The sequence below is a fragment of the Microcaecilia unicolor genome, chromosome 4 (assembly GCF_901765095.1).
Source record: "Microcaecilia unicolor chromosome 4, aMicUni1.1, whole genome shotgun sequence".
Classification (NCBI taxonomy): Eukaryota; Metazoa; Chordata; class Amphibia; order Gymnophiona; family Siphonopidae; genus Microcaecilia; species Microcaecilia unicolor.
This window is the reverse complement of record NC_044034.1, coordinates 72,949,538-72,972,278: the sequence shown is the minus strand read 5'-3', so window position 1 is coordinate 72,972,278 and position 22,741 is coordinate 72,949,538. Positions and strand designations below refer to the sequence as shown.

The window sequence follows — 22,741 nt, the reverse complement described above, 5'->3', positions numbered from 1 at the left end:
ACTTTTGAGTTTCAGCTAAAGAAAGATTCACATATAATGTTACTACTGAATAGAACACAGCACTTATTCATACACTATAATATCAAATGCTTTTCACTTAAAGCAAAGTATACTTTAGAGGTAACTGCTCTTTTCCCTCATATTCTATGGCATGTTCTCAGTCCCAAAAATGGACCTTCACTGAATAATGAGTCTTATATGGTAATGAAGAGAGCAGATGATTTGGACCATATACACCTGAAAAGGGACCTGGATCTGATGTCTGACCTGAACAGACTTGTGTATTATTCTGATGAAGGTAAGAATAATATTTTCTTTAAAATGTCACAATAAGAGAGAGATTCCAATTGTACACAAAGGATCAGATTTATGATCGGAGGCTGGTGAATGTGGAGCCCCACTTTATGATTGAATGCCCTGATACTGTTGGGCTGGGGTAGATATTATCCAAATAGCGGTGATATTCAGCCACTATAACTTATACATAAACCTCCGGATTCTATGTGTGGTGCTCAAAATTGCACATGCAAATTTGGGCACACGCTTAATTTGCGCATCAAATTTAATTGAGTAATGAGCCAATTAGCACCAATAATTGGGTACTAGCAATCAATTATTGGCACTAATTGACAAGAATTTGTATTTGCGTGCATCTTGCTAAGTGCTATTCTATAAAGATGTGCAACTGAAAAGGGGGCATAGCCATGGGAGGGGCATAGGCGGGTTGGGGGTGTTCACTAAAGATACATGCAGTATTATAGAATTCAGGGGATCCACACCTAATTTACACTTGGGTGAGGTTTCTGGCGTTATGCGCTATTCTATAAATGGTGCCCAACTCGGAGCAGTGGAGACAGCATTTAACTTATTCACTATCCCCCAAATTCTATATTACTACTACTACTACTACTATAAATCATTTCTATAGTGCTACCAGTCGTACGCAGCGCTTCACAATTAAACATGAAGAAAAGACAGTCCCTGCTCAAAAGAGCTTACAATCTAAATCAGGACAGGCAGACAGGACCAATAAGGGATAAGGTTAGGACAGATAGAAGGACACATAGGGAAAGGGACTATTGAAGAGAGGAAGACAAGATAAAGGTTACGAGCAGGTGACAAGTTAGGAGTCAAAAGCAGCATCAAACAGGTAGGCCTTTAGCCCAGATTTGAAGGCAGCCAGGGATGGAGCTAGACGTAATGGCTCAGGAAGCCTATTCCAGGTATAAGGTGCTGCAAGATAAAAGGAATGGAGTCTGGAGTTAGCGATGGACAGTTATATATGGCACTGTCTCCAAAATCCCATGCAGAACTCAGTTTTTTCCACAGCAATTACAGTTTAGCCACTCCTTCCTGTGACTAGAGCAGCCTTCCCACTGGATGAATCCTACCGTAGACTCTGCACGGAAAAGGGGGAACTTTGCAGAGCTACAGAGGAAGAAATATACAGATGCTTCAGCCATCATTCTGGCTTTGAGACAGTTAATTTCAAATCTATAGAATCCCATAAAAATTTGATACAGTTGGCAATCCCAGCCTCCTGAGCATATCTGACAGGCCCCTTCCCACCCCAAACATTTGGGCCCTATGTGCCTGCCTAGTTTGTCTGTGCCTTAATGGAGCCCTGCAGATACTGAGCTTGTAGAATTGTGAACAGCTGGACTTACGAGGTACAGGTTGAGAACTGTGAGATCATCAGATCACTAATCTCTTGGCTCTCTCCTCATGACTTGGTGTTCTGGAAGCATTTTGTGAGTTTACTTTGGATGCTCATCAGTTTAGTGCAGTGTTTGGATTTCATTTTATAACAGATGCACAGCTGAGCCTGGACAAATAAGAAACATGTGCCTTACCACAAATCAAGCAAAGGGCTTATGAGAACAAAGGTTATCTGAGTAGCTGTATGTCAGCCATTAATGCAGTGCACTCTAGGGCTTCTATGGAAACCATTACTGCATTATTTAGGGCACCTGAATCTCTACAGTGTCTGTTTTCCTAAATTAGTTTCAATAATATGTATCAGGTCAATATTTGAACACCGCAGATAGTGCAGGGGTGGTCAGAGAGAATTTTCAGTGATATTATCCATGCAGTGCTGCTGAAAATTCATGGATCTAGGACTTACCCATATAGAACCTATACAGGTCAGTCTTTTTGAATATCCAGGCCCTATGTGTTTTATTACATTTAATTAGAATACCTATTGGTTTTTATCTTCTATCTTGGAGCTCCCCCAATCTCTCTCAAGAGTTCAACACTTCTCCCTCTTCGTCCCTCAAATTGTTTGTCCTGGTTTATCTGCTGATTTTATTTTGCCATATAGAGGATCCTATTTATTTATTTGTTACATTTATACCCGGCGCTTTCCCACTCATAGCAAGTTCAGTGCGGTTTACATAGTGGTAGGTTACGTGGTGTAGTAGAGAGAACGAATATTATAGTGCATGTGAGATGAACAGGGGAAGGGGGTAGTATTGACGGGAGAGATTCAAAATCAAGTTGGATCTTTACTGTCTGTTTTTCTTGTTTTGCAATATTTGGATTTCAGATTTCAGATTTGAATAACATGAGCACTTATGTAGAAATATAATGTCTGTTTTTCTCAGAAGAAAGTAAATATGAAAATACAGGAGTGCAAGAGGGAGAGGACTTGAATGTCATTACTTTAGCCGATCTTCTGTGTTTTTCATATCAAGTTGCCAAGGGAATGGAATTTCTGGCTTCAAAATTGGTAAGTGCAGTCGCTAGTCCAGTTCTATTAGTTGCATTGATTGTGGAGATCATTGGTGTTTCTGTAAGCTGAGATACCTTTAAAAGAACTAACAAACACCTTTAATACATGAGTTTTCAAGAGCACATGGGTCTCATTGTCAGCTGTCACATTTGAAGAAGAAACTTGGATGGTCTCCAAAACTCAAGTGGTCCATCATTTCAGTTGGTTCTTTTAATACCGCAATCACCCAGCATCGCCGGTTCTATGCAGTTTACAAAAAAGAAAGCTAGAACAATACTAGGAAATACAGACAAAAATCAATAAAAAACTAACACAGCTTGTTAATTTCTGAGCCAAAACAAGTTTGTAGTTTCTTAAAACAGCAAGAAAATAACCTATAGATAAAACATCACAGCAGTGGTTCTCAAACCTGGTCCTGGAAGCACCGAAGCTGGTCAGGTTTTCAGGATATCCATAATGAATATTAATTGAGAGAGATTTGCATCAGTGAAGGCAGTGCATGCAAATCTCTCTCATGAATATTCATTGCGAATATCCTGAAAATCTGATCGGTTGGGGTGCCTCCAGGGCCAGGTTTGGGAACCACTGCATTATAGTAATCTAATAGTATCAAAGCTAAACTCTATGTAAAAGTTTTAAATTGGTCAAACAACAAATTTCTAAACCATAAATATTTAGCTTCTTCCGAAACTTCATATAGGGAGTCTTTTACTAAAGATTAGCTCGCATTATCTGTAGGGAGTGGAGGAGTAGCCTAATGGTTAGTGCAGCAGGCTTTGAACCTGGGTTCAATTCCCCCTATAGCTTCTTGTGACCTTGGGCAAGTCACTTAACCCTCCATTGTCCTAGGTACAAAAACTTAGATTGTGAATCCTCTAGGGACAGCGAAAGTACCTGCATATAATGTGTACAATGCTGTGTACATCTAGTAGTGCTATAGAAATGATTAGTAGTAGTAGTATTCCTATGGACCCTGCTGTAGGTAACTCAAGCTAATCTTTAGTAAAAGACCCCCATAATTAGTCTCACATCTAATATTTAAAAGAAGAGAGTTCCACCAATAAGCAGTGAGGTAAGGCACTGAGGAGGAAAGCATTTCTTTACGTTTAATTCCCTTCACCGAAGGATAATGTAATAAGGACGATCTACATTGACAGGTAAGATTATTCGAAAGTGCAAAGTCTGATAGCTCAACCAGGTATCCTGGGCCAAAATCATAATAAGCTCTAAAAACAATCATACATAGTTTAAATATGCTTCTGGCCTGTGTGGGCAACCAGTGTAATTTAGTGAAGAGCAGTAGGACTCCATCAAATTATTTTTGTTCCACAGATCATATGAGCCATCATCTCAACTTAGAAAGACTCTAGATTTGATATTAAAAAAGAAAAATGATTGCATGAGGACATTTTTTTAACCTAAACTTTATCAGGACAGATCCAGCTTAGACCCAGTAATTGAAAAAATAGTCTCCTGTTGGATGATTTTGGAAAAGATGCTTATAGTTTGTTTTGAAAATTTGGTAACTGGTTTTCTCGCTTACCTTTTTGAGATTTGGATCTCCCTGAAGCAGCCTGGATAGGGTGAAACATAGGTTATGTCAGAGGCAGAGCTGGTGATGGGGGATGCAACCAGGGCAATTTCCCTGGGCCTCCATGCCAGAGGGGGCCCCCAACCATTCCTGAGGCATAGCCTTCTGGCAGGTATTGAGGTCCCCGCCTGAACTTCTGCCCTGGGCCTCGGCATATGTAACTCCTACCCTCGAAAGTTAAGTTGATTAAAATTAATTGTTCATTGTGATGGAAGGTTTTTATATAGTACATCAATTGATGCCGGGATAATTTGGTTTCTTGGATTAAGATAGATTTGGGAGGGTTCAATAAGGGTTTGATTGTTGAGATATTAAAGATTAACCTTTGTATTTACCTGCAAATTCTATAAATTTGCATGTGGAAATGAACACTTCTAGTTTATAAGCTTATAAGCTTTCTAGCTTATTTTCAAAAGGGAAGGACGCCCATCTTCCGACACAAATCAGGAGATGGGCGTCCTTCTCCCAAGGTCACCCAAATCGGCATAATCGAAAGCTGATTTTTTGCGTCCTCAACTGCTTTCCATTGTGGACACGACCAAAGTTCACGGGGGCATGTCGGCAGTGTACCAAAGGCGGGACAGGGACGTAGTTAAGAGATGGGCATCCTCGGCCAATAATGGAAAAAAGAAGGGCGTCCCTCAAGAGCATTTGGTTGACTTTACTTGGTCCCTTTTTTTTTCACGACCAAGCCTCGAAAAGGTGCCCTAACTGACCAGATGACCACCGGAGGGAATGGGGGATGGCCTCCCCTTACTCACCCAGTGGTCACCAACCCCCTCCCAGCCAAAAAATTAAAAAACATTTTTTCCAGCCTGTGTGCCAGCCTCAAATATCATACCCAGCTCCATCACAGCAGTATGCAGGTCCCTGGAGCAGTTTTTAGTGGGTGCAGTGCAGGCAGGTAGACCCAGGTAAATGTGAGCCCTCTGAAACCCACTGTACCCACATGCAGGTGCCCCCCTTCATCCCTAAGGACTATGGTAGTGGTGTATAGTTGTGGGGAGTTGGGTTTGGGGGGGGTTGGGGGTTCAGCACCGAAGGTAAGGAGCTATGCACCTGGGAGCAATTTGTGAAGTCCACTGCAGTGCCCCCTAAGGTGCCCGGTTGGTGTCCTGGCATGTGAGGAGGACCAGTGCACTACGAATGCTGGCTCCTCCCATGACCAAAGCGCTTGGATTTGGTCATTTCTGAGAAGGGCGTCCTCGGTTTCCATTATGTTCGAAAACCGGGGACGACCATCTCTAAGGTCAACCTAAATGTTGAGATTTGGGCATCCCCGACAGTACGAAAGATGGATGTCCATCTTGTTTTGATAATATGGGTTTCCCCGCCCCTTCGCCAGAACGTCCTTAGAGATGGACGCCCTTAGAGATGGTCGTCCCCATTCGATTATGCCCCTCTATGTGTGTACAAGTTACAGAAAAGGGCATTTATACACACAATGTAATAGTTTAACCAGATGCTAGTTGCTTGTAACTACCAAGCTATTATTAGTGTTAATTGACACTAATTGGTACTAATTAGTAGTTATGCATGCAACTGCCGTTAGTTGGTATTTCATAAATTACACACACAAAATTTATCTTGTGCAACTGCAAGGGGGATGTGCACATGAGAGGTGCATAGGTGGGACAGGGGCATGCTTAGCAGTTGTGTGCACAATTTATACTGTAGAACACTATTATTAGTTGTGTGTGCAATTGCCGACATAGAATTCACGCTTAGTGCATTTTATCCCGGTGCCTAAGTTTGGGGATCGTTTTCAAAATTCCCCCCTTAGTGGCTGAGCTTAGTCTTGATGTGTAATGACTGGAACAAAAGTATTTTATTTTATTTTTTATTTGTTACATTTGTATCCCACATTTTCCCACCTATTTGCAGGTTCAATGTGGCTTACATAGTACCATATCGACGTTCGCCAATTCTGGTATGAACAAATACAAGGTGATGTTGTGGTAGAATAAGGTTCATGTGTGACAGATATATTAGGGGATCTTAGAGAGGAAGAGTTAAGTTATGTCCATAATGAGCTTTGGTTTCGTTGTGTTGCAGATATTCAGGCTTTTAAGTTGGTTCGGTGGGGTATGCCTTTTTGAACAGGTTTGTTTTTAGTGATTTCCGGAAATTTAGGTGGTCATACGTTGTTTTTACGACTTTTGGCAGTGCTTTCCATAGTTGTGTGCTTAAATAGGAAAAGCTGGATGCATAAGTTGATTTGTATTTGATTGCTTTGCAGCTTGGGTAGTGGAGATCTGAGGTGATTTGGATTTCCCTCCTTAAGCTGCACAGCTACTAAATTATTTTTCTATGTGCCAATGTACTGCAGGTTAAAAACTTATTGAAGATGCAGCTTTTTGTTATAGCATTTTTCTGAATTTGTAGATTGCAGACTTGCAGAGAGGGTGGAGCAGTGTTGTTGTTCCATGTGAATATTTTTTATGTGTTTTCATTGTTTATGTGTATTTGGAAACCGCCTAGGTATACATTTTAAAAATAAATAAATTAATTAATTAAATTAAGTTATTTTTATTAAATATTTTTAGAAGTTATAAATAAATTATAAAATCAGTTGTTATTATGGATTTAGAGCCCTGTTTACAAAGGCGCGCTAGCGTTTTTAGCGCACGCTAACAGTGAAGATGCTAGCGTGCCTTTGTAAACAGGGTCCTTAGCTTCTTAGCATTTTGGTTTTTCCCTAATTTATGTTTTTCCTCCTCTTTTGATATGTAAATTAAAAGAAGGTAGTTGCCATATATGGATCTTTCAGCTGTCTGTTCTTTGTTGTTTGAGTTCATTTCTGAGTGATAACAACATCTTTGCTTTTCAAAATTATTACCATATTTTGCACAGACGCCTTACTTGGCAGCCTCTTCAGAAAAACCGTGGAATGAGTTGCCCTTGACACAAAACTGTCCTCATTTCCCCTCCTACCTTCCCTCAACCTTCAGCTCCAAAGAAATGATCTTTTTAGAAAATAACTTCAGTACATTATAAGGAAAGGGTAGGGGACCATACTATACATGGTCACTATTTATGTTATTATGTGCTATGTGCAAAAATGTTCCAGTCGATATTCAGCCTGCAGTGGTTATTGTTTTGTTTTTTTAATATTGAATGCTGGGCCATGTCCAGGGACTAGTACTGAATATCTGGGCCAATCTGGACATGTCCTGGCCACCAGCATTTATGCAGGTCCCAGACAGAATTCAGCAGGGACCCGCATAAGATACTTATCCTAATATGGAAGGCTGACCCCTAGTTGCAATATCATGAGTCTACCACTAGGAATCAGAGCCACCATTTTGAGACCTGAAGCCAATGGGACAGGAGCGGAAAGGGACTGCTTCAGTCCAGTCCCACTAGATCCCAGGGATCACCTCTGGGTAAGTCCTCGGTGTGCCTGGCACTCTGGGGGGGAGGAGTAATTGGAGGGTTGGGGAACAGAGAGGGGGGGGGATCGGAAGGGGGAGCTCAGAGCTGAGAGATGGGGGAAGGATTAGAATAGTTGAATTGGGGAACAGAGTGGGGTATCCAAAAAGGTGTCAAGGGAGATCAGAAAGGAGGGGTGGAGAAATTGAATCGACGACCCAGAAGTTATGTAGGTGATGGTCAATATTCAGTGCCAGAAACCTCATAGCTAAGTGGCAAAAGATAGGACACCTTTTGTGCAGTCCTGTCTGATTGCTTAACTGTGTGGGCACTAGCACTGAATATGGTCCATGTCAGTTCCTTCAGAGCTCCACCACAGACTGCTCCTCCACCGCAAACATACCAGGCTACAATCTATTTAGGAAGGATAGAGATGGTTGTAAAGGTGGAGAAGTAGCTCTGTATTTGAGAAATAGCGACTGAAATGCCAGGGGCCTGGGGAAAGGAAGAAGTGATATTGATCATCTTGAAAAGAAATGATGGAACCTCTCTCTACATGGGTGTTGTCTATAGACCTCAGACACAATCGGAAGAACTAGATAAAGATCTGGTTACAGATATCCAAAAATTGGGAAAGAAAAGAGAGTTGCTGTTGAAAACATGGCTTTTTAAATAGTATTTTACTTGATTGTTTTGTATGAACATGCTCTGAATATCATTGTTATATTCCCACTGTATTGGTGATTTTTATACTATTGTAAACTGTACAGAGCTCATGGCCATAATGGTATAGAAGAATTCTGCTTAAATTATTTATATTTTACAGAGGCAGAATCAGCTTTGATAATACTTGTTATTGAACTGAACATTTCCCTTTTTTAATTAGGAACTATGGAAGAGTTACTAGACATCTTTCTCTGTTAGACTTTCCCACTGTTCATAAAGTAAAGGCTTTGCATCCTTGACAGTCCTCACTGACTTACTAGCTGGAATTCTCTTCCTCCTTTTTTTTTACGACATATAGGGACCCTTTTAATAAGATGCTTAGGCACCTATGCTCGTACAATGTGAGTCAAATTACAACCACTGCTTGGCTACTGTGTGCCCCTGGTGGTAATTCTAATTTCTACATGCATCCAATATGCCTGGCAGAAAATAATTTCTATTTTCTACCATGTGGCGCTAACCGTGTATGCGCGGTGACGATAACTGATCGGTTAACATGTGAGACCTTACCGCTAAGTCAGTGAGTGGCGGTAAGATCTCCGGCCCAAAATTGACGCATGCTGCTTTTTATTTTGCCGCACGTCCATTTTCGGAAAAAAAAGGCCTTTTTTGCAGGTGCACTGAAAAATGGACCTGCGCATGTCCAATACATGTGTCTACACCAGCGTAGGCCATTTTTCAGTGCAACTTAGCAAAAGGACCCCTTAGAACATTATTCTGTGTTTCGGAAATTACTAAAGACTTTCCTTTTTAGAAAATACCTTCCTTAACTTACAGATGTTGTATTTTGTTTTTTTAAGACTGTGATTGTTTTGTATAATTATCTGGAGTATGCTCTTTCTTCTTGATGTTACCCACTTAGAATTTGTTGGATGTAGCGAGCTATAAAACCTTAATGTAATTTAATTGTATTTTAGTAATAGAAGATAGAAATATATTTTGTGGTAGAAAATATGCCTGATACTGATATGCTTGTTTTTATAGTGTATTCACAGAGATCTTGCTGCCAGGAATGTACTTGTGACCCATGGAAAAGTGGCAAAAATATGTGACTTCGGACTGGCCAGAGATATAATGAATGACTCTAACTATGTCGTCAAAGGCAATGCAAGTTGAAGCTTGTTTCCATACCATATGTCACCATGCTTTCCTGTTTCTAAAATTTAGCCCCGTAACAGTTTCAGGAACCATAATTTGGGTTTTGAAAATGCCATTACTTGTGTAAAATTGGAGGTGATTTGAGAACTGGCTGCATATGCAGACACTACTGATATATGTATAAAACGCAGCGATTTTAGAAAGGGAAAGCCCATGTATAGTTTCCCTTGTAAAACTGCTGCCACATGTAACCAGCAGGCATCTGCTCTACGATAAGCATAAATTCACAAATGCATGTCTGCTAGGTTATGCATGCACACTTTGCAATTTGTAAAATATAAGTGCAGACCCCAACAGTGTGGTATTTACACTAGGTGCGTGTGTTGTGTACACACCTGTCAGACCCGTCCCCCGGCCCATACCTTAAAATCCACTCTGCTGCAGTCTTCAACTCGGCAGCGGCACTTATAGGAAGCCTGCAGCTTGCACCGGGACTTCCTCCCTGAACCATCCCGCCTCTTCTGATGCAATTTCCTATTTTGAGAAGGGCGGGATAGTTCAGAGAGGATGGCCTGGAGCAGTCCACAGGCAGCCTATAAGTGCCTCTACCTGGGTGAAGACTGCTGCACCACCTAAACACAAGCTCTGTCCAACTTGACCCTCAAGCAGGCTTACTTTATTCTCATATAAAACTTTACAAAGGATCACTCCCTGTGTTTGTTTTTGTTAATGTATACCACCTCATTCTATAACAATGTGCATAAATGTAAGCGCTATCCCCCGCCAAAATGGCATGCAATCCAGAGATCCAAGTGAAAATAAATTAGTTAATGAGCCGTTAACCATCAATACCTGGCTGTTGACAAACAGTTATTGACGTTAATTGGCTCTAATTTGGATTTGCGCGCAGATCTGGCTGCTCTTGATTCTATAAATATGCTTGCCCAAATCCTCTCGCACACAACTCAAAAGGGGGCGTGGCTATGGGAGGGGCATAGATGGGGTCAGGGGCATTCTGTAATGTTATAGAATCTGGGGGCTGCACACCCAAGTCGTGCACCAGGTTTTACACCAGGATTCAGTTGGTATAACTCCTCACGCCCAAATTTCAGTGCTGGAATACTCTCTAAGTGCTATTATATAAAGAACGCTCAGCCCAGAGCGCCCTTTATAGAATAGTGCTGAGCGAGAATTTTTTCTAGCACCTACTTCTTGGTGCCATTTACTGAATCCGACCCCAGTTGCACACTTAAATGTATGGAATGCTGCCATCAACGTGCTTGAGTGTGCACTTATGCATTTAAATGACAGCAGTGCACTTAAGTGCTATTCTGTAATAATGCACAAAAATGGCTTAGCGTGAAGCTGTCAGAGGGGTGTTCACAGGGGAGGGGTACAGGTGGGGCATAGGTGGGGCTGACATGTTATGCACACAATTAACAGATTACTGTCATTTAAGTGTGTAAATGTTGCCTTTTGGTGCAGCAAGAGGAGAAGGAGGAAGTGAGGCACCAAAAACAAGGATTGAAACCATTTAAAGAATAAGAAAGCTTATGAAATCTCAGTTTCGCATGTTGAGAGGACTCGACACGGCCGTCTTTCAGCAACAGTGCCTGTGTCAGAAGTCTTTCAACCTTAAGGACAAACCAAGGATATGAGCAATCCTGATGTGTTCTAATATCAGAGGTAGTGAGCTCAGAGAATCAACACAGGAGCTCAGCGATTGTTCGGCGCGCGTACCACAGAAAGTTTGGTGCACATATTTAAAGCAGCCATAGATCTGGCATAAATGTGCATGCCCATATTTAGGCACGCTGATACCAACTTACACTTGTGTGTGTTCTTGTAAAATAAGCTCACTGTCCGCATTATCTGGGCAGCTAAATGGAGGTTCCTAGTTATAGAAGTGCCTCCAAAATGCATAACCTGCTTTACATATTTAGATCAGGGTTTGCACATAGAAAACCTTCCTAAAATGATCCTCTGTGCCTCTGATTTGAATATCTTTCATTGTATTTAAATATGTAAACTTCCCAATAGATCAGCAGCTAGTCCTTACCTACAAATGCACCCGGTCTGCGGCTCCTCACTACCTCTCTACCCTCATCTCCCCCTATGTCCCCGCCCGTAACCTCCGCTCACAGGACAAATCCCTCCTTTCAGTTCCCTTCTCCACCACTGCCAACTCCAGGCTCCGCTCATTCTGCCTTGCCTCACCCTTTGCCTGGAACAATCTTCCTCAACCCCTACGCCAAGCTCCCTCCCTACCCATTTTCAAATCTCTGCTTAAAACTCACCTCTTCATTGCTGCGTTCGGCACCTAACCTTTCGTGAATTATAGTACTCCCTATCAGACGGACTCCACACTTGTCTTTAGATTGTACACCTGTCTTTTAGATTGTAAGCTCCTTGAGCAGGGACTGTCCTTCCATGTTAAATTGTACAGCGCTGCGTAACCCTAGTAGCGCTTTAGAAATGTTAAGTAGTAGTAGTAGTAGTAGTAGCCAGGGCTATGTGTAGTTTCCAGCAGGTATTTTAGGCTTGCTTTGATGCAGATGCAGTGTATGTGCGGCTTTTTACTCATGTTACACACACTGGTGGGATTTTCAAAAGGAAACCCCCTGATGACTTTTCCTTGGAGTCCTGCTGGGAAACTCATTGTTACCTTCTTAAGGGTTAAGAAAAGAGTAGCTGTAGAGTCAGTTATGCCAATGAGCTGCAGAACTATACTCTGACATGTGAGACCTGTGCTTGTGTTACAGGATGTGGGTAGAATATGGAGACCAAAGAGGCTCATTTTCAAAGCACTTAGACTTACAAAGTTCCATAGGTTACTATGGAACTTTGTAAGTCTAAGTGCTTTGTGTTCAGGAACCAACATGGGGGTGGGGGTGGGGGAGGGGAAGAATTGTGCTGATGGGTGATCCTGGCAATCAGCTAACAAATAGGACTTCTGTCATCAGTGGGCCGATGATCAAAACTCCATCACTATTCTGAATAGCGCCACAAAAATACCGCCAGAACAATGCCCTAATGCTGAAAGCTAATGAGATGCAAATATAGGCATGCTCATAGCTTTGAGCATTAGGGAGTTTGGCGGGAGGATGTGCAGAAGAGTTCAGTGGTAAGCTCAGCTCCTGTGTGCATGCGCCTGGTAAAATCCGACCATTGGCGTCTTGTTTTCTGCAGCCTAAAAAGTATTCTTTTTTTTTTCTGGATGCTTATATTTAGATGCAAGTAACAGATATTAATATGTGCTTTGGGTTTTTTTAAAAGCATGGTCGCTTTAAATTTAGACGCAGGACAAGAACATCATTGAGTGCCTCACATTCAGGTCTGCTGTTTCTCACAACCAGCGCTCAAGGGCTTGCATGGGCTTCCTTCTGCTTCCAAAAGCAATCAAAGCGGGTAGATTTTGCACAGAGAATCATGAGAGACGCATGAGAATCATGGGAAATCCTCTCTTCCAACACTCTAATGCTTGCTTGGACATGGTGTTATTTTTTTACAGTGGTAAGGCAGTTTTGTTTCAGGTGCTTTTTTTCTGAGCACTGGGGAGGAATGAAAAATGACCTCATTTACATGAGACTGACTACATTTGCATGCTATCTACGCTAAGGCCTGGCGTGCTCATTGTTTGATGTGCTAGACTCCTCTGATCATTCTGCGCTGGTAAATGCGGCGCTAATGGCCTCTAGCACCCGCATTTACTTTTGATCATCGGCACCCTGGAGAAGTATCTGTGAGAGATGGCGAGAAAAGAGAGATAACGGAAAACAAAAAAGTAGCGGTAGGTTCACTGTAGCAGAATTTGTTTAGACAAGAGAAATCTTGGCTCTTTGGGGCTTTTGGAATCAGGGATAGTTCTGGCTTATTTCTTTTCTTTTGATCTTGTTTTGTAAACCCTTGCATCTTAATTTGTACCATATCATCATTTAGCTTTCATTATTTTTTCCAAGTCTCCTGTTTCTTTCTCCTATTTGCAGAATGCAGCAATTCCACTTTCAGCGAGTCCCAGAAAAAGAGCCTGGGTCATAAAATAACACATACTGGATCGTGCTCTGCAGTTACCACTGCACCATAACACTGCTCCACACTTATTATTGGGGTCTGAAACTACAGTGGAGTAAAAATGACGGGTAGTGTATTTCACCAGAAAACACTGCAAAGGGAAAGGAGAGATGAAGGATAGGGAAACTCCACAATATTGAAAAATGTTTGTGACCAACCAAAATATATCAAGGTTACAATTTTCAGGAGAGAGAGACAGGAGACAGAGGAGAGTGTGAAGGAGTTCAAATGTACACAAACAATCCTGGGGAAGTAGTAATGTTCCACGATTTGTTATCAAGGACTATATGATAAGATGCTTGTTTTTTAAATCAAGGGGCTTTCCTTGCCCAGCTCCACTTTGTAAATTATTCAGCTTTCACAAACTAATTGCACAAGATGTTCCAAAGAGGCCTTGGGACACCCCTCTCCCTCTTGCCCCAGCACAAAACCGAGAAGAGAAAAAGAGGAAGGGAAATAAAATTTCTTGGTGGCTGAATTCAGTGCAGATGTATAGTTTTAATTAGGGTTACCATATTTTGCCCCCCAAAAAGGAGGACACATGCCCCGCCCCCACCACACACCCTGCCCCACCCCCTTTCACACCCGCCCCACCCCGTCACCCCCTCGCTCCGCCCCATGTCACATTTTCCCCTCCTCCGTCACATACCCCATCGCCCTCCCTCCCTGTCACCCCCTCCCCTTACCTTACTACTGCCCTGGTGGTCTAGTGACCTCTTCGGGGCAGGAAAGAGCCCCCTCTTTCCTGCCCAGAGTTCTGCCCTGAATGCATCCTTCCTGTTGCTGATCCTCAGTGCCGATGCAAAATGGCCGCCGAGAGTTGAAGTCTCGCGAGGTCACTTCAACTCTCGGCGGCCATTTTGCATCGGCACTGAGGATCAGCAACAGGAAGGATGCATTCAGGGCAGAACTCTGGGCAGGAAAGAGAGGGCTCTTTCCTGTCCCGAAGGCGGAAGAGGTCACTAGACCACCATGGCACTAGTAAATAAGAAATCTGGACAAATGGGCAGATTGGCAAAACCCGTCCGGTTGCCCAGACATGCCCTCAAAAAGAGGACATGTCCGGGTAAATCCGGACATATGGTAACCCTAGTTTAAATAGTGTTTTTTGTCTCTTATTGCAACACATAGATTAAATTTTACATTTTAACCTACCAAGAACATTTTAAGGGCAATTCTTTAACAGGTCACCACATTTACACACCACTTGAGCAAGAAAGTGTACGGAGTAGTGTTAGTTTCAAAGGTTAACGCACACATAGGCATGTAAGTGGCAGGAAGAAAACTTTACCGTCCGATATTCAGCTGGCTCCTGGCATCGAATATCCAGGTCTCAGCAGTCACCTGGAAGTTAACCGGCTGCCAGCAGATATTCAAACCCTCGCCCAGTTACCTTCACCACGTAAAGTTAGTAACTTTATGCAGTTAATTAGCCAGTTAGCGGACTGCAAATCGCCACTAACTGGCCCTTTTGTACGCCATAGCGGTATGTCATAAAAACAATGCACGACCTAACAATCTTCTGAAAACTACTGAAAACCAACCTGTTCAAAAAGGCATACCATAATGACTCATCCTAAATACCAGACTACGAAATACTATTAAAACTAAACAAAGCTGAACTCCTTACACCGGACTACCTCACTTATTCGGACTAATTACCCTATAATTTATGCTATCATCCATGAACATTAATGCATCACCACTTTGTAAGATATCCTATCTTGTACATGCTATACCACTTTGTATTTCTCAGATCCGGAAGTGGCGACTGTCACTACGGCATTATGTAAGCCACATTGAGCCTGCAAATAGGTGGGAAAATGTGGGATACAAGTGCAACAAATATAATAATAATAATATCAAATACGCTGAAATAAATAAATAACCAACCATCCCCTAACTGGCTATGTTATGGGTGGGCTGGGGGAAGGGCATAAAGCAGAGCGCTCTGCTCATGCCCTTCCCCCAGCCCACCCCTAACATAGCCAGTTAGGGGATGGCTGTTTAGCAGGGATATTCAGGGGCACTAACTGGTTAAATGTCCTTAAGTATCTCCAGATAGCCCCAGGCAAACCATTTAAATGACCAGGAGGCTCTCCTGGCCATTTAAATAGTTTTGAGTATCAGGCCCTGAAGCAGTGTTCTGTAAAGGCATATGTAAGCATCTTAGGCCTCAATGCTCAAAAGTAACCGTTAAATACCGTGTGCGCTTATACCCGTAGTTAAATTTACAAATTTTGAAACAGCGATTGACGCTCAAAGGAGATCACACGCAAATGAGATGCACGGAAATTCTGCAAGTGGCACAGTAGGGAAAGCGCCTAGCACATGCGCAAAACAGTCTCTCGATAAGTGTCGATGTTCTGTGCATGCCTAGGAAAAAAAAATGCAACAACCATTTCATAGGCGTGTGTCCAGTGACATCACATGAAGTTTCCTTTTTTGTTCCATGTCAACTTTTTAACACTATTGTTACATGTGGGACACACAGACATGTCATACACGCATATGGCACATTTCACATACTTATGCAGATACTAAAAAAATGTTCACGACATCTTTTCAGCGCTACTGCTACATGTGGGACAAACACACATATAGGGGGGGGGGTCTTTTACTAAAGATTATCTTGAGTTATCTGCAGCAGTTATCTGCCCATAGGAATAAAATGGGACCTGCTGCATTTAACTCCAGCTAACCTTTAGTAAATGACCCCATAATACTTGCACATGGTATAATACTCGCACATAACATTTCACACACACACACAGGCAGATATTATTACAAAATGCAAGCAGACTGCTCCACCAGAAGTTGCTCTCATGCAATGATATCTTCAGACCTGCTGGAAAATTTTGAATGTTAAAGGCATGCATTCCTTTCTGTGCACTGCACAGAAACTTCAAATGTATCAACCAGTCAACAAAGAGATGCAAAATCTCAAAAACACACGAAGACGCCAGCAGCAGGAACACAGTAATATTCCAAAATTGCTTCCTGCACAAGTCTGGGCTGCCGTGGACATTTGTATAGCTTTACTTTGCCGGTCCACAACAGCCCAGACTTGTGCAGTAAACAACTTTGGAATAACACTGTGTTCCCGCTCAATTGTTGGCATCTTTATGTATTTGATACTGCCACTAGTCCCCTGATGCAAGTGGTTTTTGCCAAAACATGGACTGTCAGTTCTTTATCAATAAAGTACTCGTGTGATACCCCCCCCCCCCCCCCCCACACACACACACACACTCTTGAAGGCTGCTTGTGCTCTTTTTGGCTGCTTGCTCTTGCTTGTGTGCTTTTTGGTCTCCCTCTCCTAAGTATCCTAACTTTGGGTGCTCAAAATCAGCAACAGCACAAGTAATGTACTCAGTGGCGTACCAAGGGGGGGGGCGGTGGGGGCGGGGCAGAGGGAGCATGGAAACCAACGACGCTGACCAGTGCGTGGCACCCCCCCCAGCGGCGTGCATCTGCGGGGTTCTTTCGCCAGGGTGGGGGGTGTCCTTTCGCCGGGGAGGGGCGTTGCGCTGCACGGGGGGGGGGGTGCTGCACCCGGGGGGCGGGGCGCATTGGCGATCTGTCCCTGGTGTCAGCGCCCCTAGGAACGCCACTGAATATACTGTATTCTGTAAGTTACACATGTAAATGGCAGCCCCTTTCGTGCCATTGCAGGGAAATTTGTTCTGCAATATCTCAATATTAGTAGCAAGAAAAATGATGGTGGAAGAACAACCCTGCCTTAGCATTCTTTAAGACAGCATTTCTTTACTGCATGAATGTGAAATCTTGTATGAAGAAGTTTCCCACTTCAAGTCATCAGTCACTGACCATCTGATCCATTGTGCTTTTCTGTAGGCTCGTTTGCCTGTGAAGTGGATGGCTCCTGAAAGTGTGTTTGAAGGGATATATACAATAAAGAGTGATATTTGGTCTTATGGAATCTTACTGTGGGAAATTTTCTCTCTTGGTACAGTATGCCTTCTATCATATCAGAAAAATGAAACTGTCTCTTTCTATTTGCATATGGCATTGTAATATTAGGTCTGCATTGTCTTTCCTAGGTGTCAATCCTTATCCAGGGATTCAGGTTGATGCAAACTTTTATAAACTCCTTCGGAGTGGATTTAAAATGGATCAGCCTTTTTATGCCACAGATGAAATGTAAGTGTATTAGAATAAGGATGCATTTGAAAATGGCATTATTATTATTTTTTTAATGTTATGTTTTGTTGAATTTATTGTAAAATACTTGTACAGAAAATCAGCCACTACAATCTACTATAATAAAACGCACCCTCAACGTTCTGAAGCTGACTCCTTGGCTTCAGTGAAGGGTTTGTAAGTGTGTCATCGACTTCGACTCACCATCTCTCTCTCTGCCCCGCCCTCGCGTCAAAACGTGATGACGTTGAGGGCGGGTAATCAGAAGGCAGGACTGAGGGAATGAACTCACCTCCAACTTGAGAGAGCATAATCGCTGGGTGGCTGGAGGGGGGGGGGGCAAGGGAGACAGGAGAATCGCTGGATGGCTCGAGGGGGGGCAAGGGATAGAGGAGAATTGCTGGGTGGCTGGATGGGGGCAGGGGAGACAGGAGAATAGCTGGGTGACTGGAGGGGGGGCAGGGGAGACAGGAGAATAGCTGGGTGGCTGGAGCGGGGGCAGGGGAGACGAGAATCGCTGGGTGGCTGGAGGGGGGGCCAGGGGAGAGAGGAGAATCGCTGGGTGGCTGGAGGGGGGCAGGGGAGAGAGGACAATCACACACACTCTCACAGACACACTCGCACCCAGTTTCTCTCTCTGTCACATACACACACTCGCAAGGTGCTGCCAACTACGCAGAGGGGGGAGAGGCAGGGGGTCCTGAGACCACGGGGGAGGGGGGTCCTGAGACCAGAGGGGGAGGGGGTCCTGAGACCACAGAGGGAGGGGGGAGGTATCTTTGTCACACACACACTCTCTCTCTCACACACACTCTCTCACAGTCAGTGTCTTTCTCTCACTCTCACACAGTCTCTCAGACTATGTCTCACACTGTATCACATTCACTCTCTATGTGTCACACAGTCACTCTCACACACTCTCGGTCTCATACACTCTCTCAGTCTCACAGAGAGTCTGTGTATCGCACACATACTCTCTCACACTTTGTCTCACACACACTCTCTCTCTCACACACACACTCTCACACACAGTGTATCTGTGTGAAACACACTCTCACACTCACTGTGTCTCACATACGCACTCGCGCACATTCTCATTGAAACACACACACTCTCATTCTCACACACACACACACGCTCTCTCACAGACACACTCACACCCACTCACTCTCTCTCTGTCACACACTCGCACATTCACTCTCTCTCTCTCACAGTCACTCTCACACACACACTCTCAAACATACTCCGAGGAAAACCTTGCTAGCGCCCGTTTCATTTGTGTCAGAAACGGGCCTTATTTACTAGTATTATAATAAAAGAAAATAACTAATTATATGGTAACTGAACGAATCCTCTAAACTGTTGAGAGCGAAGAGATAATCAATATAAAGAAACAATTAGATACAACTAATCACCAAAGGAATAAACCCTAGAAGAAGGATAAATTTAGTATTACTGCGAGACACCTGAAACATTATATTACTACTACTACTACTACTAACATTTCTAGAGCGCTACTAGGGTTACGCAGCGCTGTACAATTTAACAAAGAGAGACAGTCCCTGCTCAAAGAGCTTACAATCTAATAGACAAGTGAACGGTCGGTCCGATCGGGGCAGTCAAATTGGGGCAGTCTGGATTCACTGAACGGTAAGGGTTAGGTGCCGAACGCAGCATTGAAGAGGTGGGCTTTAAGCAAAGACTTGAAGATGGGCAGGGAGGGGGCTTGGCGTAAGGGTTCAGGAAGGTTGTTCCAAGCATAGGGTGAGGCGAGGCAGAATGAGCAGAGCCTGGAGTTGGCGGTGGTGGAGAAGGGTACTGAGAGGAGGGATTTATCCTGTGAACGGAGGTTACGGGCGGGAACGTAAGGGGAGATGAGGGTAGAGAGGTAGTGAGGGGCAGCAGACTGAGTGCATTTGTAGGTAAGAAGGAGAAGCTTGAATTGAATGCGGTATCTGATCGGAAGCCAGTGAAGTGACCTGAGGAGAGGGGTGATATGAGTATATCGGTTCTGGCGGAATATGAGACGTGCAGCAGAGTTCTGAACAGACTGAAGGGGGGATAGATGGCTAAGTGGGAGGCCGGTGAGGAGTAAGTTGCAGTAGTCCAGGCGAGAGGTAATGAGAGCGTGGACGAGAGTTCGGGTGGTGTGTTCAGAGAGGAAAGGGCGAATTTTGCTGATGTTAAAGAGGAAGAAGCGACAGGTCTTGGCTATCTGCTGGATATGCGCAGAGAAGGAAAGAGAGGAGTCAAAGATGACTCCGAGGTTGCGGGCAGATGAGACGGGGAGGATGAGGGTGTTATCAACTGAGATAGAAAGTGGAGGAAGAGGAGAAGTGGGTTTTGGTGGAAAGACGATAAGCTCGGTCTTGGACATGTTCAGTTTCAGGTGGCGGTTGGACATCCAGGCAGCAATGTCGGATAAGCAGGCCGATACCTTTGCCTGGGTCTCCGCGGTGATGTCTGGTGTGGAGAGATACAGTTGGGTGTCATCAGCATAGAGATGATACTGGAAACCATGAGATGAGATCAGGGAGCCCAGGGAAGAGGTGTAGATTGAGAAGAGAAGGGGTCCAAGGACCGATCCCTGGGGAACACCAACAGATAAGGGGATGGGGGTGGAGGAAGATCCATGAGAGTGAACTTTGAAGGTGCGGTGGGAGAGATAGGAGGAGAACCAGGAGAGGACAGAGCCCTGGAACCCAAATGAGGACAGTGTGGCAAGAAGTAAGTCATGATTGACAGTGTCAAAAGCAGCGGATAGATCCAGGAGGATGAGGATGGAGTAGTGGCCTCTGGATTTGGCAAGGAACAGGTCATTACAGACTTTAGAAAGTGCTGTTTCTGTCGAGTGAAGAGGGCGAAAACCGGATTGAAGCGGATCAAGGATGGCATGAGAGGAGAGAAAATCAAGGCAGCGGCTGTGGACTGCGCGCTCAAGTGTCTTGGAGAGGAAGGGTAGGAGGGAGATGGGGCGGTAGTTGGAGGGACAGGTAGGGTCTAGTGATGGTTTTTTGAGGAGTGGCGTGACTACAGCATGCTTGAAGGTGTCGGGGACAGTTGCAGTGGAGAGAGAGAGGTTGAGGATATGACAGATGGAGGGGGTGATAGTAGGAGAGATGGTGTTAAGTAAGTTGGTGGGGATGGGATCAGAGGAACAAGTGGTGCATTTTGAGGAGGAAAGAAGGCGGGCGGTTTCCTCCTCGGAGATATCAGGAAAGGAGGAGAAAGAGGTCTGGGTTGGTTGGTTGAGGGAGAGGGTTGAAGGGTGAAGAGGAGGAGGTGGCTTGGTAGTGAACTCAAGGTTGATCTTTTGCACCTTGTCGCGGAAGTAGTTTTACAATGGTAGAAAAAATGGTTTATTTGTTGAAAAAATGATCTTCATAATCTACCTGGTTCACTACTACTAGCTGTATAAAATACCAGTGTATTGAGATGCATTAATGATTTGAGAAAGAGGGGACAGTCAATTAAGGGAGTGATTTGAATTCTATAACAGTATCAGGTGACAAGATTCTGTTATAGAACACTAGCATGAATAAACATTTACATGCCTACATTCAGGCTTACTCCATGCTAATAAATGCCTGGCTCTTCTCCCAAGACATTAATACATAGGGTGACTGACTATACACTAATTCTGCACCTGGACTAGCTTACTACACACACTGTAACTTAGATCAGTTACTTGATCTTGTTTAACTGTACAAAGAACTTGCCTTTAGTTTAGCCACTCATCTGTTTATTCCAACTGACTCTACCACCCATCTTGGCCCCATCTCTATATCTGCACTTGGCCCCTCCGCTATATGAGAAGCTGTATTGTAGAAAAGCATTAGTTTCATATCAATGGTATTTGAATATTCTAATGGATGCTTATTAGATATTTCATTAGTATTATGCTGGCATCGTATTATAGCTATGTTATTTGAATTTCAGTTCTGTTAAATGTGTGTATTTTTGATCCTGTTTCATGATAGTCTTATTATTAGGTTTCAATTTGCTCTTTTCAAGTTTACCTCGGTCATTGTATTTAAGTTTATTCATGGTTATTTTACTGTTCTTATGCTGTTAACAAAATTGTAAGTTTTATGTTAAAGTGTACCTGCTGTACATTGCCTTGGGTGAATCTCTTCATAAAGGCGGTTAATAAATTCCAATAAATAAATATAATAAATGCCTAATTTGGGATACTTTAGCGCATAACTTTATAGTATTCTGTAAACTATGCACATAAGTGGGAGCCCAGTGTATGCTCCGCCCTCATGTGCACTCCCTTGCATTTATGTGCCAAGAAAATGACAGTTATAGTTATTTCATTTATAGCCTGCTAAAGCCGACAACCAGTTCTTAGCAGATAACAAATTCGAGATAGTAGATCGAACATCTAGGACATAACAAAAAATTATGTACTTCACCAACACTACAACCCAAAATAGTTTGTGGAACAGAGTTGTTTTCAAAGGTTTTTTAAAAATATTAATACTAGAGGCTGATTTTAGTTCGATGGGAAGACTAGACCACAAACTAGCTGCTCGATATGAAAATAAAGATGTAAACATTTTTTTTAGATATAATTCCTCTAGGACTTGGAAATGATATTGCCATTCTATTCTTAGAAAAATTGACTAACTAGTGGTCTGTGCAGAATGTGATCCATATAGAGAGGAATTTTTCCATTTAAAATCATAAAAATCAGGCAGCCCAGCTTAAACAATATCCTGGCTTCCCACTTCTCCCCCCCCCCCTTCTGTGATGTCCAAATTCTACCCCCCCCCCCCCCCAGGGTCTCCAGCATCTCTCTTTCTCTTCTAACCCCCTCTGCCCATAATGTCCAAATTCTACCCCCCCCCCCCCCATGGTCTCCTGCATCTTTCTCTTTCCCTTCTCTACCCCCCACCTGTGATGTCCAAATTTTACCCCCCCCCCCCCATGGTCTCCATCTCTCTTTCCCTTCACCCTCCACCACCTGTGGTGTCCAGCAT

The 22,741-nt window shown here is 43.4% G+C and overlaps 1 protein-coding gene across 1 annotated transcript in view; it reads left to right on the top strand.

Moving 5' to 3' along the window:
- Nucleotides 1-22,741, top strand: part of FLT3 (fms related tyrosine kinase 3) — a 164,706-nt gene that overhangs the window by 130,642 nt on the left and 11,323 nt on the right. Inside the window, exons 18-22 of the mRNA XM_030200337.1 lie at nucleotides 162-298; nucleotides 2,607-2,731; nucleotides 9,408-9,530; nucleotides 17,451-17,562; nucleotides 17,657-17,756. Of these exons, the coding sequence (XP_030056197.1) occupies nucleotides 162-298; nucleotides 2,607-2,731; nucleotides 9,408-9,530; nucleotides 17,451-17,562; nucleotides 17,657-17,756 (597 nt within the window). The remainder of the gene's footprint in view (nucleotides 1-161; nucleotides 299-2,606; nucleotides 2,732-9,407; nucleotides 9,531-17,450; nucleotides 17,563-17,656; nucleotides 17,757-22,741) is intronic.